Raw genomic sequence first — 14,774 nt, 5'->3', positions numbered from 1 at the left:
ATAGGTGTCATAACCGGACACTGTCTAATAGGAAAGCACGCCACCCGACTAGGCGTATTCTCAAATGACTTTTGCACAAGCTGTATGGACGAGGAAGAGCAGGAAACAGTTCTTCATCTTCTCTGTACATACCCTGCTCTGGCTCGAAAATGCAAGAATTACCTACGAGAATTCTTCTATAACGATCTAAACGATCTAAATCATATCGGTATAATCAGCCGCTCACGCTCGTAAGGGACTCAAGCTGGTTCTATTGAGCTTAGGAGGAATACTCAAGATTCATGTGGTATCAAAATGGGCATTAAACTGGCCTAAGTGTGTCTGTTTCCATCTTGGACAGCCACTTTAACCTAACCTAACCTTCACCAAGATCAAAGTCTTTTCTGGAAATTGAAAAGTTTTAGTATTTTGCAAAGTGTTTCTTTTTTTGTTTGACCAAACAATAAACTTTAAAAATATTATTTAGAATTTTAAATAGTTTCTCAAAAATATGCAAAGAAAAATTTTGCATTTGCAAATAAGAATTTGTATTGAAAATTTTTCAAAAACTAATACAAAATAAATGAACTGTTAAATGTAAGAGCTAACGCATCGTTTCATCTCAACTTCAAAAATGTCTAATTTTTTTTATCCATCGACACCGTTGCCATTCTTCAATTTATTTAATTTGGCACTTTAAACCGGCCCCTGCTTTGTACATATGCTCTTTTTATGACACAAATCTAGATATGATTATCCAAGGAAAAATTGACTGTGTTATGAGATCATTGAAAATGTGCTCTGTTTAATGTTGACAGATGTCAAACACATGAACAGTATTCTTTTTCCTTTTCATGTATTTGACATCATTTGCACTGTTTAATGTTGACAGATGTCAAACACATGAAAAAGGATGTTTTTTCTTTTTCATGTGTTTGACGTCTATCAACATTAAACAGTACACATTGCCACGTGTCAATTTTAGATCAAAATTTGCACTAACGCCATCTTTGAACAAACAGCGTTTTAACGATTGTGCAAAATAAACCATTAAATGTTTCACCAAAAATGTTAAAGAAAGAAAAAAAGCACGACCTGATAATGCCGCCAACCCATAAACCCAAATGCTGCAATTCTGGTTTTTGACGAATTCACTGAGGTAAAAATGTGCCTCATTACTGAAGATGATTTTCTTCGAAAATTGATCAGCGACTGTTGCCATTTCTTGCCACCATTCTGACCATTAACGACGATAAATTTCAAAATAAAATGCAGAAAAAAAAAATTAAGGTGTTGTTCACATTCAACATAGGCCTTTAAATTTAACCACCTTTTATATGCATATAGCATCTTGCACATGAGCTACGAACTGCGAACTGAGCACTGGGGACGTTTGCATATTTTGACTTTCCTTTCACATGAGCTTAATTTCTATTCGCAGACAGCGACGAATTGTAAATTTATAAGTACCTTTTTCAACAAACAAAACAAGAGTGGTATAATTTTGAGGTTAAAGCACTATTCAAATGCCAAGACCAACGAATGAACGAATATTCGTCGATTTTGACATTCCTTTCACATGAGAGTTTTTATTTCGTCGCGAATGAAGTTTGACAAGCAGCCACAGCCAAACAACATTCACCACCGAAGTCCGAAACCAAAACAAGAATGATTTTTTAGGATAAGTACGCGTGTGGATAATGTGGAACGCAAATAAAATTTGACAGTTCGTATTAACTACAATTTTTTTCGCGACGAATAAATTTGTTTTCTTAAATTTATTAATATTTGATACTGAAAAGTAAAAGTATGCATCATAAAGCAAATAGAAACTATATTTCTATCGTTTCGTTAAGAATTTGTGTGGAAATATGTCTTCAAACGTATATAAAGTCACATTTTGTAATTCATTCGTCGTTCGTTGGTCGCGCTCATGTGAATACTACTTAAGTTGAACGCGAACAATTTATTCGTTGCAGTGTGGATGGTATGTGGAACGCGAATAGAGTTTGACAGTTCGTAGCAACCACACTGCAATTCGTTACTATCAAATTGTTTTTACAAAATTTTCTTGTTTAAGAGAAAAAATGCAAATTTTAAAATCTTAACATTAGTGTCAATTGGTTTCTTATAATTTAAATGTGTTTTTGTTTGAAATTGATTTTTTGAAGTGTGTAAAATTACGTTTGTTCGTTCATTCGTTGTCCGCTCTCATGTGCCAGGCCCTTAACTATAAACTTTGAAGACTATACTATAGACTTAAAGAAGTTACCCAATCGTTAAGTTCCATTCCCAAATATGTTTGACAAGTATGGTTCTCTAACTTTATTAAAAGTACAAAATGGTTTGTTTAAATTCATTACTCTCCCATGAGTAACCTCATTAGTGGTATCACAATGGACCCTTGAGGTCTACGTGTGTCAATGACATCTGGACAGCCACTCCAACCTAACCTAACCATGGTTTGATGAGACATGCTGTCAAACAGCACTTTTCATTTGGATTTAAGAAATTAATTTATGTTTTTGAAGTCTGCGAAAACAAACAGTTCTATTCGAGGTTTTCTTACATCATCTCAAACCTTCCTGTCAAATTATATTATGGCTTCAGATTTGACGAGCTTTCTTTATATTCTCATATATGTCTGTCAAACTAGTAAACAATTTTAACATTTTGGTATCTAAAATATTTGACAAAGCCTTCACATTCTCAAATTCGAGTCAATCAAAACGTATTTTTCAAACAAATTATAATGCGAAACCCCTTATCTTAAAGAGCTTAAGCCAATACTTGTGTTTATGAATAGATAGGAACCTGCAGGTACGGTACTAAAATTTTACATAATATGCTTTTACTATTAACAATTATTGCTTTTAACATATTAAACAACTTATTCAATAAAAAACACACTTTGATCAATTAATATTATTATAACGGAAGTGGTTGCGTGGTGGCGTTGCGGCGGTTTTTAAAACAGCTTGGGACTGTAAAGTCATTAACTTTTTGACAGCAGTTGTAATTATTCGATAACACCTATGACATTCGCACTGATCTTATACTCTAATGTCATTCGTTAAATCATTAACTTTATTTATATAAATAAGTTATTCAACTTAACCATCACCACCGCTACGAAAACACGGTACGAAACGGCACAGCAGCGTAACGAGTCAAAGAAGACGCGACCGTCGTCGCGGAGGTGCGGCTCGCGGGGCAGTGACGGTGAAGCACAGCACCGTGAACATTGAAGACTAACAGGTCACTCCAGTTTTGTTTTTCCTTGTTCTTGTTCGTTTCATCTGGGGCTCTCGTACTCGTATCATCATCCGCATAAACATTTATAATAATCAGTTTCGAATCTTGTGGTTAGAGCTTCCAGCCAGCGCCAGCGCAGATCACCCGCCGCCACTGAAGCCCCAACGACGTCCACCTTCCAACAAGCCAAAAAGCCATCATATCCATACGACAAGAAGAACCTTATATTGAATCATCACAGAAATTGATTATTATTACTGCGGCGAGGCCTTTTATTGGACATTTCCATAAATAAAATTGAGAAAACCCAAAAGAAAGAGAGAGCTCTGGACGCCCATGGAGGGCGATCAACTTTTGAGAAGCTATAAATGTAGATCCCAGAGGGGTGGTTAGGTGGTGGCGGCGGCGCAGTGGGTGCGGTGGGGTGGATTAAGTTGACTCGCAAGTTGCAAACATTGCCGCAACAGAAACAGAGTCTCACACAATATCATATCGAGTCGTTTTGGACTGCGAGGTCTTGAAGCTGGATCGATGCTGGTGGAACTGGTTCCCAAGATCGAAAAGAATATATACCAGCCACCACACTGATACCGACCACCGAACCCGTCCGGACTCAGCTCAAAAGTTGTTAAAAACTTGATTTTGAAATTTGCCATGCGACTCTTGGTCTTCGTGTGCCCGTCGTTCTCGTCGCCCGCGTCTTCATCGTCGTCGTAGTTGGAGTCGTTAAATATGTGTTACATTAAAGCTAAAGAGAAAAAATCAATTTCAGTCGAAAGATACAACTTTTAATATGTGATCCAATTTTGCGCTGCTTTTCTGTGCATGACACTGGTGGTAATGAGACCTGTTGGGAATACCATCACTCGATAGTCACTGGTGTGCCAAATTCGAGCTAATTGATAGCCTAAGTGTGGTGAAGTGTAACTTGATCTTGCCAATTCTTTTTTTTATAATAATATATAATTTTAAGATCGAAAAAAATAACAACTTTAAAATGGATTTAGTTATTGTTCTTGTTGATTAAGGCAAAAAACTATCGAATTAATGGCATGCGTTCAAAGTATGGGTTTTTTTGTTTTTGTCATTTGTCAAAAATGACGTTTCTTGTTGTAATAGACGTGTGATCACGTGACAGGCACGTTGATTTTATTTTTGAGATTTAATTCAAATACGTTGATTCGCTTGAAGAGATAAGTATATCTTATTCTTGGCTGGGACTTGTAACCCACGAATGGATCAATTGGTCAAGTGGAATTCTAATAGAGCTTTCCATTGGGAAAAAAATCAATTTTTCTTACTTTAATTTCTCCTCGTGCAGGTTTTCCTTTATGTTGTGTTTCATTGGGCAAAATGTATTTTCTTTAATTGATTTGATTGTCATTTGAAGAAAAAAATTTATAAAAACGTCATCATCCATATTTTCCTTAAATTTCAAATTCCTTTGGTCAAATTTTAAGAATGGAAGAAATTTTCCTCTGACATTTATTGACATCGGAAATTATGCCAAATTTGAGGTTAGGAAGAATAATAAAGACCTTTTAGGTGACAAGTCATATGAATTTTTGTGTGACAGCTCACAATGATAAAATGTAGTAATATAAAAGTCCTCAGAATTTCAAGGAACGTGAGTCTTCCCTAACGGAACATATAATGGATCGTAAATTCTAAAGTGTGCGTTTTTTCACGATGTGTTCAAGCTAACCCAAGCTTTTCTTGAATTTCGACAATTTTTACTTACTTAAGGTGGTGCTACAGTCCGGGAAGACTTGGGCCTCAACCAACATGCGTCTCCAGCCAGCTCGGTCCCTAGCTAGGTTAGGTTAGGTTAGGTTAGGTTTAAGTGGCTGTCCAAGATGGAAACGGACACACTTAGGCCATTTTGATGGCCCATTGTGATACCACATGAATCTTGAGGCTTCTTCCTAAGCTCAATGGAACCAGCTTGAGTCCCTTACGATACGTGAGAGGTTGATTATACCGATATGATTTAGATCGTTTAGATCGTTAAAGAAGAATTCTCCTAGGTAATTCTTGCGTTCGAGCTGGAGCAGGGCATGTGCAGACAAGATGAAGAATCGTTTCTTACTCTTCCTCGTCTGGTGGCGTGCTTTCCTATTAGACAGTGTCCGGTTATGACACCTATTAAAATAAATAAAATAAATAAAATAAATAAATTGGGTGGCGCAACAGTCCGTTGAGAACTAGGGCCTAGTGACTTACAACTCTCAACCATTCCTGTGTGCGAGTAATGTTGTCAGGAATGGAGGGGACCTACAGTTTATATGCCGAATCCGAACGGCTAGTTTGAGAAAGCACTTTTTCATGACAAGAGTTACTCTTGGAGAATTTGTCAATTCCTCGCAAGAGGCAGTACCCGTGAAAAGACTTTGGATGGCACAGGCAGGGATCGAACCCAAGACCTCTGGCATGACAGTCCAACGCACAAACCATCATGCCACGGGTACTACTTATTATCGAGCTTATATACGATCTGCTTAGAGAGAGCAAGCACCTTGAACGTTTTAAATCCAGTGTTGGCCAGATGTTTTTTGTGACCTGGCACGTGGTGATGTTGTTTTACCTGCCCTCCTGACAGCGTCTTGAAAAAGCAACAGTTCACAAGTAGCGATTGGTATGCCAGTACTTGCCAAACGTGGTAGGATGGGCTGTACTGTACCGTTCCTGGCGAGTGCATCTGCCTTACAGTAACCTGGAATGTCTCTATGGCCCGGCAATCAGCAAAGGTGAATATTAAACTGTTGTGCCATCTCCATTAGGGATGATCGACAGTTATGGACTGTTATAGAGCTTTTAGAGACAGAGTCCAGAGATTTGATTAAAGGTTGCTCTTACATCGTCGTCCCCATAGGCTATCACTCTGAAACCCTCCGCATCCAGATTAGTTAGGATTTCATTCACCACTATGAGAGGGGATAGAACACCACCTTGCGTTGTCCCTCTACTAACTAATTATTCTGCTTGTAAGGCTTTAAATGAATTAACTCCCGAAGCGAACTCTCTACATTTCGAGATGTTAGTGCAGATGTGTCCAAGTTGTTAACACCTTAGATGTCAAGGAAAGCAACCATAGTGAACTCTTTATGATAAAGGGAATACTCGACGGAGCGTACTAAAGTGTGTAACGCTATTTCTACCGATTAACCTTTACAGTTGGCATGTTGAGATGAAAACAGAAGTCTTGTATCAATACTTGCCCTTAAATGGATATCAATCAATCTTTCCAAGATCTTAAGAAGGAATGATGAGAGACTTAAAGGTCGTAGATCTTTAGGATTGCCTTGAGAGCATTTACCTGCTTTGGGTATAAAAACAACTTTAACTTCTCTTAATGCCGAGGGAACATGGACCAGGTAAAGACAGCTGGTAAAAATTGCTTCAAGGATTGGTGCAATTATGTCAGAAGTCTTTTGTAGCTCCGCTGGTATTATTCTATCTGGTCCTACAGATTTAAATGGTTTGAAACTGTTGAGAGCCTATTGTTGCTTGTCCCTTGTGATCAGACCTTGTGGGTATGTTGTATTGGGACTTGAACGTATATAACTGTTGCAAGTTTTGGTAAGAGAACTACCAGGAAAGTGAGTGTCCAATAGTAAGTTCAGCGATTCATTACTTGAATTTGCCCAGTAGCCGTCCGCATTTTTCAAGCAGCTTGGCATCGCTGGACTAGTTGAAAGATTTTACCGTAACCTAGGGGCAGGGGCTTCAGAAGTTTCTTCTATCGTGCCACAGAAGGAACGCCAAGAAGATCGCTTACATTTTCTTAGTGCCTTGTTGTAAATTCTTAGAGAATACTTGTAAGAGTCTGAGTAAGACTCTAGTCTTGCGGCTTTAGCTCGGTTGAAGAGTTTTCTGCATTCTTTCCTAAGGGAATCAAGCTCTGAGGCCCACCATTGTAGTTTTCTCTCTCCTCTTTTGTGTATAAATGGACAAGCAATTTATAGCGATCTGTTCATAGCTGTGGTGAGGTCATTGACTTTGTTGTCAAGTCCATTAGCATTTGAGGAAGGACTAGATAGTCTAGGTTTTAAAAGACTTTGCAACGAGTTCCTGTATGAAGCACAGTCAGTTTTCCGATTGGTTGCTTGGTGAAACTTCAAAGTAAAAGTGCAAAGTGGAAAGTGTCGTTTTACAAAGATTTGATTCCATATCTGATAAAAGATAGTGTCTAATTCATTTACATTCACCAAATGCTTTATCACAGCACCTCTGTGGAAAATTGTTTCTTCTTTTTATAATATTATTTATGCAAATTACTGCATGCCTTAAATTCCTACTTAACTACTTCGGTAACGTTATTTTTCATCCTCGTCTTTTTGCATCTTAATTAAATAATTTTTCTGTTAATCACCTTTTTACATTCTCCTCCAAAACCAGAATCGAAATAAGAAAAAAACACAAATGCATGAAACCATCTCCTTACGGAACTCGCATAAGAAAAGAACATTATCTCCAAGATTACCACTTCTTGAATCATAAGATGTTATGGCTACATAGCCTTAAGGTTTTATACAAATATACTTTAGGTACAAAGTCTCTACCTAACTTAGGTACTACATACCTATAAGCAGGGAGCTTCTCTTTGTTCAAAATCTTGCTTATAGATATATTCCGGATGGTGTTGGGGCTTGTTGTTGGGTCTCATCTCCTCCTTTAGCTGCTTCAGCTTCTGCTGATGCTGCTGCTGTTGCTACTAAGGGTGTACGTACAGCAGCATTCAGCAACCATCCTCTGTATACCTCTATCATCGTTTGTCGGTCAAAAGACCACGATTCTAAGAATTCTGGACCAGTTATGAAACAAGCCAGGCAAAAATATAACGAAAGTAAAAATAAAAATCGTAAGGTTGACTATTGCGTTGCATGTACTTGCTGTTGTTTGTTGATAAAAATCACATTGAGTGTCAAAGACCAAAGATGGTGAAAGCACAAACAAACTTTTTAATTTGCAACTAATTACAACAAAGAAACTTAGACCTTATCGACGTATTTTTAAGCTCAAACATTTCTAAAAAGAATTTCCCAAGGTACACCAAAATTTGATTTTATTGCCATTTTTAAAGTGTAGCCACGCCTTAAAAAAATAATTTAACAGATGACAGATGAATTTGGGACTCAAATAAATGGGTGCTGAGAATTGAGACCATTGACATACTATAAATGGACTGCTAGTAGCCAACTTCACGATGGTTCCACTTTTAACGGACAAAACACTAGCGCAAAGAGGGCTATTGAATCTCCCAATAATACTTCTGCTTCACTTTGTACGAACTGTCAAAATTTTTCAATAACATACAAAAAACATGGCATCGTTTGCCTTCAACAAATTATACTAGATGTCAATACTTTCTATGTCAGAAAAAGCTTATATCAACTAAATAAAAACAGATGTCGATAATGTAGTGTAAAAATGGTAGGTATGCAAGGTTTTTTTGTTTGAGCATTTTCTCCACTACAACGACATTAATATCAACAAAACAATTTCTATTTGTTTATTAGTTTGAGAACAAATAAAGGGATTGACGAAAACACTTGTCAATCTAGTGTTAAGCTGAACGAACACAGCTTTATGTAGATTGAAGTATGACATGTTTTTTGATGAGTACAACTGATAACTTAACAAAAATAAAAAATACATTGTTAAAAGCCAGTTATATCTTTTATTGGATTTCCTGGTTGAACACAATCATTCGAATATTTTTGATCAGTTATAGCGACAGCGATCATAAAAAATTCTGTCATTTTTGAAACCAATCTTTGAAATGTGTTTGACAGGTCGTTTATTGAAAATGTCTGCCATCGAAACAAAATTTTCTGATTGAAATAATTCATTTTCTGATAAGAAGAAATTTTTTGAGGTTAAAGTTGATAATTGAAAGAAAAATTGACAGATGAGAAGAACGATTTTGTTCCGAATTATAAACTTAAAAATTAGCTTCAAGAATTCATCATTGAAAAATTAATTTAACGAAAATAAATAATAAAATATTTTAAAAAAGATTTATTTCAAAACCAAACTTAACGAACTTGATTTTTTAATATTTTTAGATTTAGAAACAATATTTTAAATAAATTCAACTAATTATAGCTTTAACCAGGCTCATATTGTTATGACTTTTAGTGACTTTTAATTAGTTAACTGTGTTTTATTCCTTAAAAATGTTAAAAAAAAACAAGACCAACATTAATTTTGAGGGGAGTGTTAAAGTGATTAAAGTGGATACTCCTTAAAAAGCCGAAATAAATTCGCTTAAGTGCGCCAATTGAAACTTAAACTTAAATCATTGTAAGGTTAAGTCGAAAACATTTCATATTGTAAGTGAAATCGTAGTTTTGGAGATTTAAAACTTTTAAAAAATGAAACGAACACCGCCACCGAACAAAGGCTTGGAATTTTTCACTAATATCACTCAACGACCGAAACTGGGGCAGCACGACACCTCGCCCACATTCCCACCAGTAAAACAAGGGGGAGGATCAGGGGAAGTGGCGATTGGTAATCTGTCCGTCAAATCAAATGGGGTGGCGCAACAGTCCGTTGTGAACCAGGGCCTAGTGACTTACAACTCTCAACCGTTCCTGTGTGTGAGTAATGTTGTCAGGAATGGAGGGGACCTACAATTTTATGCCGAATCCGAACGGATAGTTTGAGAAAGCACTTTTTCATGACAAGAATTACTCTTGAAGGATTTGTCAATTCCTCGCAAGAGGCAGTACCCACGAAAATTAATTTTTTTTTTAAATTAAGGTGGCACAGGCAGGGATTGAACCCAAGACCCCTTGCATGACAGTCCAACGCACAAACCATCATGCCACGGGTACTACAGGTACCCGTGGTACAGTAATCTGTCCGTAAATGGCTTAAAAACCATGGTCTGCGAGTCCATATCAACAACTTTGGACGCAAAGATGAAGCTTTTGGCAACAAAATCTGATCTCGAAGGAATCGGGGCACAATTGCATTTGATTAAAAAAGAGAATCCAAATATTAAAATACAACTTCGTGGAGACAAACTTCAAATCCAGGGAAAAAATTATGATCTGGGTGTAGACAATAGATTGACGTGCGATCAAGAAGATGGGATGACAGTTGAACAGCTGCTAAGTAACAATCGAGAAATATCGAATTATGGTGGAAACGCAGGTTGCAATCTTTCCAGCCCCGCTGCAACACTAACAAAGCTCCTGGTGAAGACCATATTCCATATGAATTCCTCATAAATTCAACCGAAACTTTTCTAGAAGAGCTTACAAAGGCTTACAATTGTATTTAAAATATTGGAAAGGCACCGGAAAGCTTTAAGAAAAATATAATCTTTCCTTTACTAAAGAATGGTGACTCAAAATATCCAATCAATTACAGAGGAATCTCGTTCCTCAATGACAAAAACATTTACTGGGATTATGTTGGAAGACTGACGTACTGGATCCAAGACAACGATCTACTCAGTGAGTTCCAAGCGGGTTTCCGAAAAGACTACTCCACCGTGGACAATATTTTCTCCCTTACTGACATTGTGCAGTCGTTACTGGATAGAGGAAAGAAACTTTACATTCTTCGTTGACTTTAAGGCTGCCTTCGACTCGATAGATAGGAAAGCTCTATTTTTTAAATTGAGTAACCTAGGGATGTCAACGAAAATTCTCAATGTATTGCAGAATCTGTATGAGGATAATCTTACGGCGGTATGGGATGGAAACGCTTTGTCTAGTTGGTTGCAGACGAAAACAGGAGTCAAGCAGGGATGCCTTCTGAGCCCAATAATCTTCTCAGTTTTTCTTGATGATCTCAAAGATTCCCTACCTGGTGGTATAATATTTGATGGTCTTGCAACAAATCTGCTACTATATTCTGATGACATTGTCATAATAGCAGAGAGCCCCAACATGATGCAGTTGATGATCAACAAATTACAGCAATATTGCTACTTATGGAATTTTCAACTCAATAAGAGCAAATCGAAAATCATGATTTTTCGCAACGGACGAGGACGATTTGCTGGAAACGAAAAATGGACTTGGAACAATGAAGATCTCGAAATAGTCAAGGAGTATAAATATCTTGGTGTACTCCTGACACCACAACTGTCTTTCAAAAAACACTTACAAGAAAAACTTAAGACTATTGCAGCATGACCTTGGTCCGAAGAATTATTTTGATAATAGATTTAACCTAGATATGATATCTACCATTTTTGCAACTTAAGAGTAAGGGAAGATATACAACACTTCGTGGGTTCCTGTCCCAATAAGAAGAGCAATCTTGGACGAAATCCTGCAAATCTTCAATGGAGAAAATTGGAGTCTTCTATATAACTTCTTAAAAACTGCACTAAAATACCGGAAACAAATTATGAAAAACATCTATATATTTTCTTAATAGTAAAACTAGATGGTCATCAAATTATAAAAACCAATGCTCTATTTTGAATTTTGTACCAAACACTGAAATTATTGAACCAAATAAATCACTACTTATATTACCTTAATTTTTTACGAGTTTTAAAATTCTTTATTAAATAGTAAAACATTTTTCATACGAGCAAAAGTTACAAAGTACGTCTGACATCATTGTTTAGTAGTAGAAAGAACATGACATTTGTACCATTTTACCACCTATACATTTAAAGGGTGTTCCAAAGTTTACTTAATCAATCGTAATGGAACGCATGGAATTGACAGTGACATAAATAGTCACCAACAATTTCTATTTTCTATTAATTTCTACTGATAACTCATTTTACAAAAATATGTGCTGATAAACACGGTTGCCACTTGAAAAAAATTTGCATGACCAAAGCTGAAAATAAAAATGACCAATCGTACTAAAAAAGGACCAAATTAATTTTCATCCGCACCGTTTTTTAACATCCTATGGGAAGTTATTGTAATCGGTCCGATTTGTCGAATTGAAAATTTGAGTGGGTGTTTTTTAAAAAAGAAATTGGTTAACCCAAAATAACCAATCGAATTTACGTTTTCAACAAAAAAAATGTTTATAACTCTGAAATAATTGTATGCAACGAAGAATAACGTTTTGACATCTGGTAAAATTTTAAGAAAAAATCGAATTTACATTTTTTTTATAAAATATAAAAATTTAAAAAAAAACATTACTAAAAGTTGGTAAAAATTTACTTTCGTCAAATACCTTTTCAAAAATAAAAAAAAAAAATGGCTTGAAAGTAATTTCTCTTAAAAATATTGTTTCTGACATTCCATAATTTTTTTTTATAAAAATCCAACAGTCAGTTCTTTAATAAAAAAAATAAATCTACAAGAAATAGTACTTAAATGCTACTAAAATTGGTTTTCGACTAAAAAATTTCGTTAAACAAAAATAGATTTTGAAGTCAAACTATTTCATCATATTCAAAATATTGTTGGTAATTTTTAAATTTGTTAGAATAGTTGTTAGAATAATTTTAACAAAACACGAAAGCCTGCAAACCATTTAAGCAAGACAAATCGGCAGGCGGAATTTATCAGTGTGGGTCGCATCCCATCTTCTTCTTTCAAGATCACACTATGTTAACATTATGTCAGGAGATCAAATATTATCGCTTAGTAAAATTGATTTAAGAATATGTTTTTGCAGATCAAACGCTTTGTTATTTTTGTCATCTTGAAACTCTTTGGCCAGCATTATATTAATAAAGGTATCAAAATTAAGTCTATCTTTCGTTTTAATTCAATTAATTAAAAGAAACATCCACTTAGAAAGCTGTGAGGAAGTAACATCAAGTTATAAACAAACTTACCTATATTTCGAAAACAATATTCATTTAAACCGTTTTTATGAAAACCGACCTTTTCTCAAAATTCTGAAATGTAACTTTTATCCGTAAGATTTTATAATCTTGAGATGTGATGATTTTGAGATGTTGAGGCATCTGTTAATAAACTGTGAAATGAATGCATTCGGCGTGTGCATTCATTGATCGAAGATTTGTTATGGGGTGGAATCAATCAAATACATTTATGTACAAATGGAAATTACTTTAGGCTAGCATTTTATTTTTGAAACTAGAGTCGAGCTTTTTCAATTTCTTAAAAATGGGACCAAATGGAATAAGAAATGTCCATGCGACCAAGTAAGAAAATTATGACCAAATTTGGTCGTAAATGACCAAACTGGCAACCGTGCTGATAAATCATTACAGGTACACTGATAACTTATTAAACTTTAGGCTTGAAAATTTATTGTAATAGCTTTTAATCAGATTGATGTTGTTCGTCTTCTTGTCAATACGATTTTTAGCTTTGTTTTATAGAAAACCCTTGTTTTGTGATAATGAAAACTTGCATTTCAATTATTTTCATTGCTCTTTTGGTCAATTGGGTAATAATTAATTTTAAATTCAGTTTATGAAAACATATTTTAATAATTATTTAAAATTACAGACATCCGCTGATACACTTACACTAGAATCAAAACTAAAGACCTACGAAAAATACCGGGAAGAGTGTCTCAATAGTTTTCAAATCTCGGAATCCGAGTTGGAAAAATACAAAAGCAATACTTTTGAAGATAGTGTCTACGATAATGCCATAGGACATTGCTTCATAAAATGCTTCCTTGAGAAGATGGGAGTTTTCAAAAATGACACCGGTTTTCAAGAAAATCATATATTTCATGAAACAATTGGTGGATTTATTCCAGATCAATCTAGACAATTTCTAACTAAGATTGAAGAGTGCGCTAAGAATGCAAATCAAGAAACGAATACTTGTAAGCGTGCTTATGTGGGAGTTAGTTGCATTGTTAATCATTTAAAAAAAGTTTTCAAACCATTTGAAGATCTTCAATGAAATAAAATTCAATGAATATGTAAGTTCTCCGTGACGTGTGAACAAAAATTGTAAATTGTTTAAGTTGCGCACGAAATAAAATACAATAAGTTGAAAACAACTAAAATCTTTAAATATTTTTATTCATATCATTTCAAAACAGCAACAATATTGGTGTCACAAAAGTTGAAGATGTGTTATGCTTTTGGCATTAAGAGCTGTCATCTCAGAGGTTCTTTTAATACCTGCCATATTTGACGTTATTTTTCTTGGTATTGCCATTCGTGAGGGATTAACAAATCTTTCTTAACCACTTCTTGGAATGACAAAATTTTTTTCTTACTGGAAGTTACAATTGAAGATTTAATAAAATACGATCCACTTATGTAAAAATGGTTGAGAGTTTTAAATCAAGTTAGTTAAGTCATTCCTTATGTACTTTGCACTAATTGATACCAGAAAAAATGACAACTGATATTGTGGGAATTTGTAAAGTGCTGCCGACTCCTGAAGAAATAATTTTACGTTAGAAGTTTTAGGGCCAGAACAAAAGAAATACTGATTGCATTGAAAGTGTTCAAAATTCTAATGAAACTGGGTGATTCAAAACGGCTCCGTCAAAACTTACTCCACCCGATCAATACTTCAATGGCTGGAGGCGATCATTTGCCGAACTGTCAAAAGTCTTTCCATAGCATTCAATAAGGTGACAGTTCCTAATTTTCTATC

At 35.3% G+C, this 14,774-nt stretch overlaps 2 protein-coding genes across 5 annotated transcripts in view; one reads left to right on the top strand and one right to left on the bottom strand.

The window, feature by feature from the left end:
* Window positions 1-14,774, bottom strand: part of LOC129953500 (tyrosine-protein kinase Fer) — a 159,078-nt gene that overhangs the window by 52,860 nt on the left and 91,444 nt on the right. The gene's annotated exons all lie outside the window — the stretch shown is intronic.
* Window positions 13,449-14,082, top strand: LOC129953538 (general odorant-binding protein 99b-like). The gene is made up of 2 exons (XM_056066785.1): window positions 13,449-13,596; window positions 13,659-14,082. The coding sequence occupies exons 1-2, from the start codon at window positions 13,549-13,551 to the stop codon at window positions 14,064-14,066; spliced, it is 456 nt and encodes a 151-aa protein (XP_055922760.1). The 5' UTR covers window positions 13,449-13,548; the 3' UTR covers window positions 14,067-14,082.

The sequence above is a fragment of the Eupeodes corollae genome, chromosome 1 (assembly GCF_945859685.1).
Source record: "Eupeodes corollae chromosome 1, idEupCoro1.1, whole genome shotgun sequence".
Lineage (NCBI taxonomy): Eukaryota > Metazoa > Arthropoda > Insecta > Diptera > Syrphidae > Eupeodes > Eupeodes corollae.
The sequence above is the reverse complement of the archived record's forward strand: the minus strand, read 5'-3'. Positions and strand labels throughout refer to the sequence as shown.

What these genes read in the sequence shown, in the direction of transcription:
- LOC129953538 (XM_056066785.1), top strand. Translation starts at nt 13,549, where the DNA reads ATGAAAACTTGCATTTCAATTATTTTCATTGCTCTTTTGGTCAATTGG. An exon ending in TTGCTCTTTTGGTCAATTGG is followed by an intron (nt 13,597 to 13,658) that starts GTAATAATTAAT and finishes TTAAAATTACAG; the next exon opens with ACATCCGCTGATACACTTAC.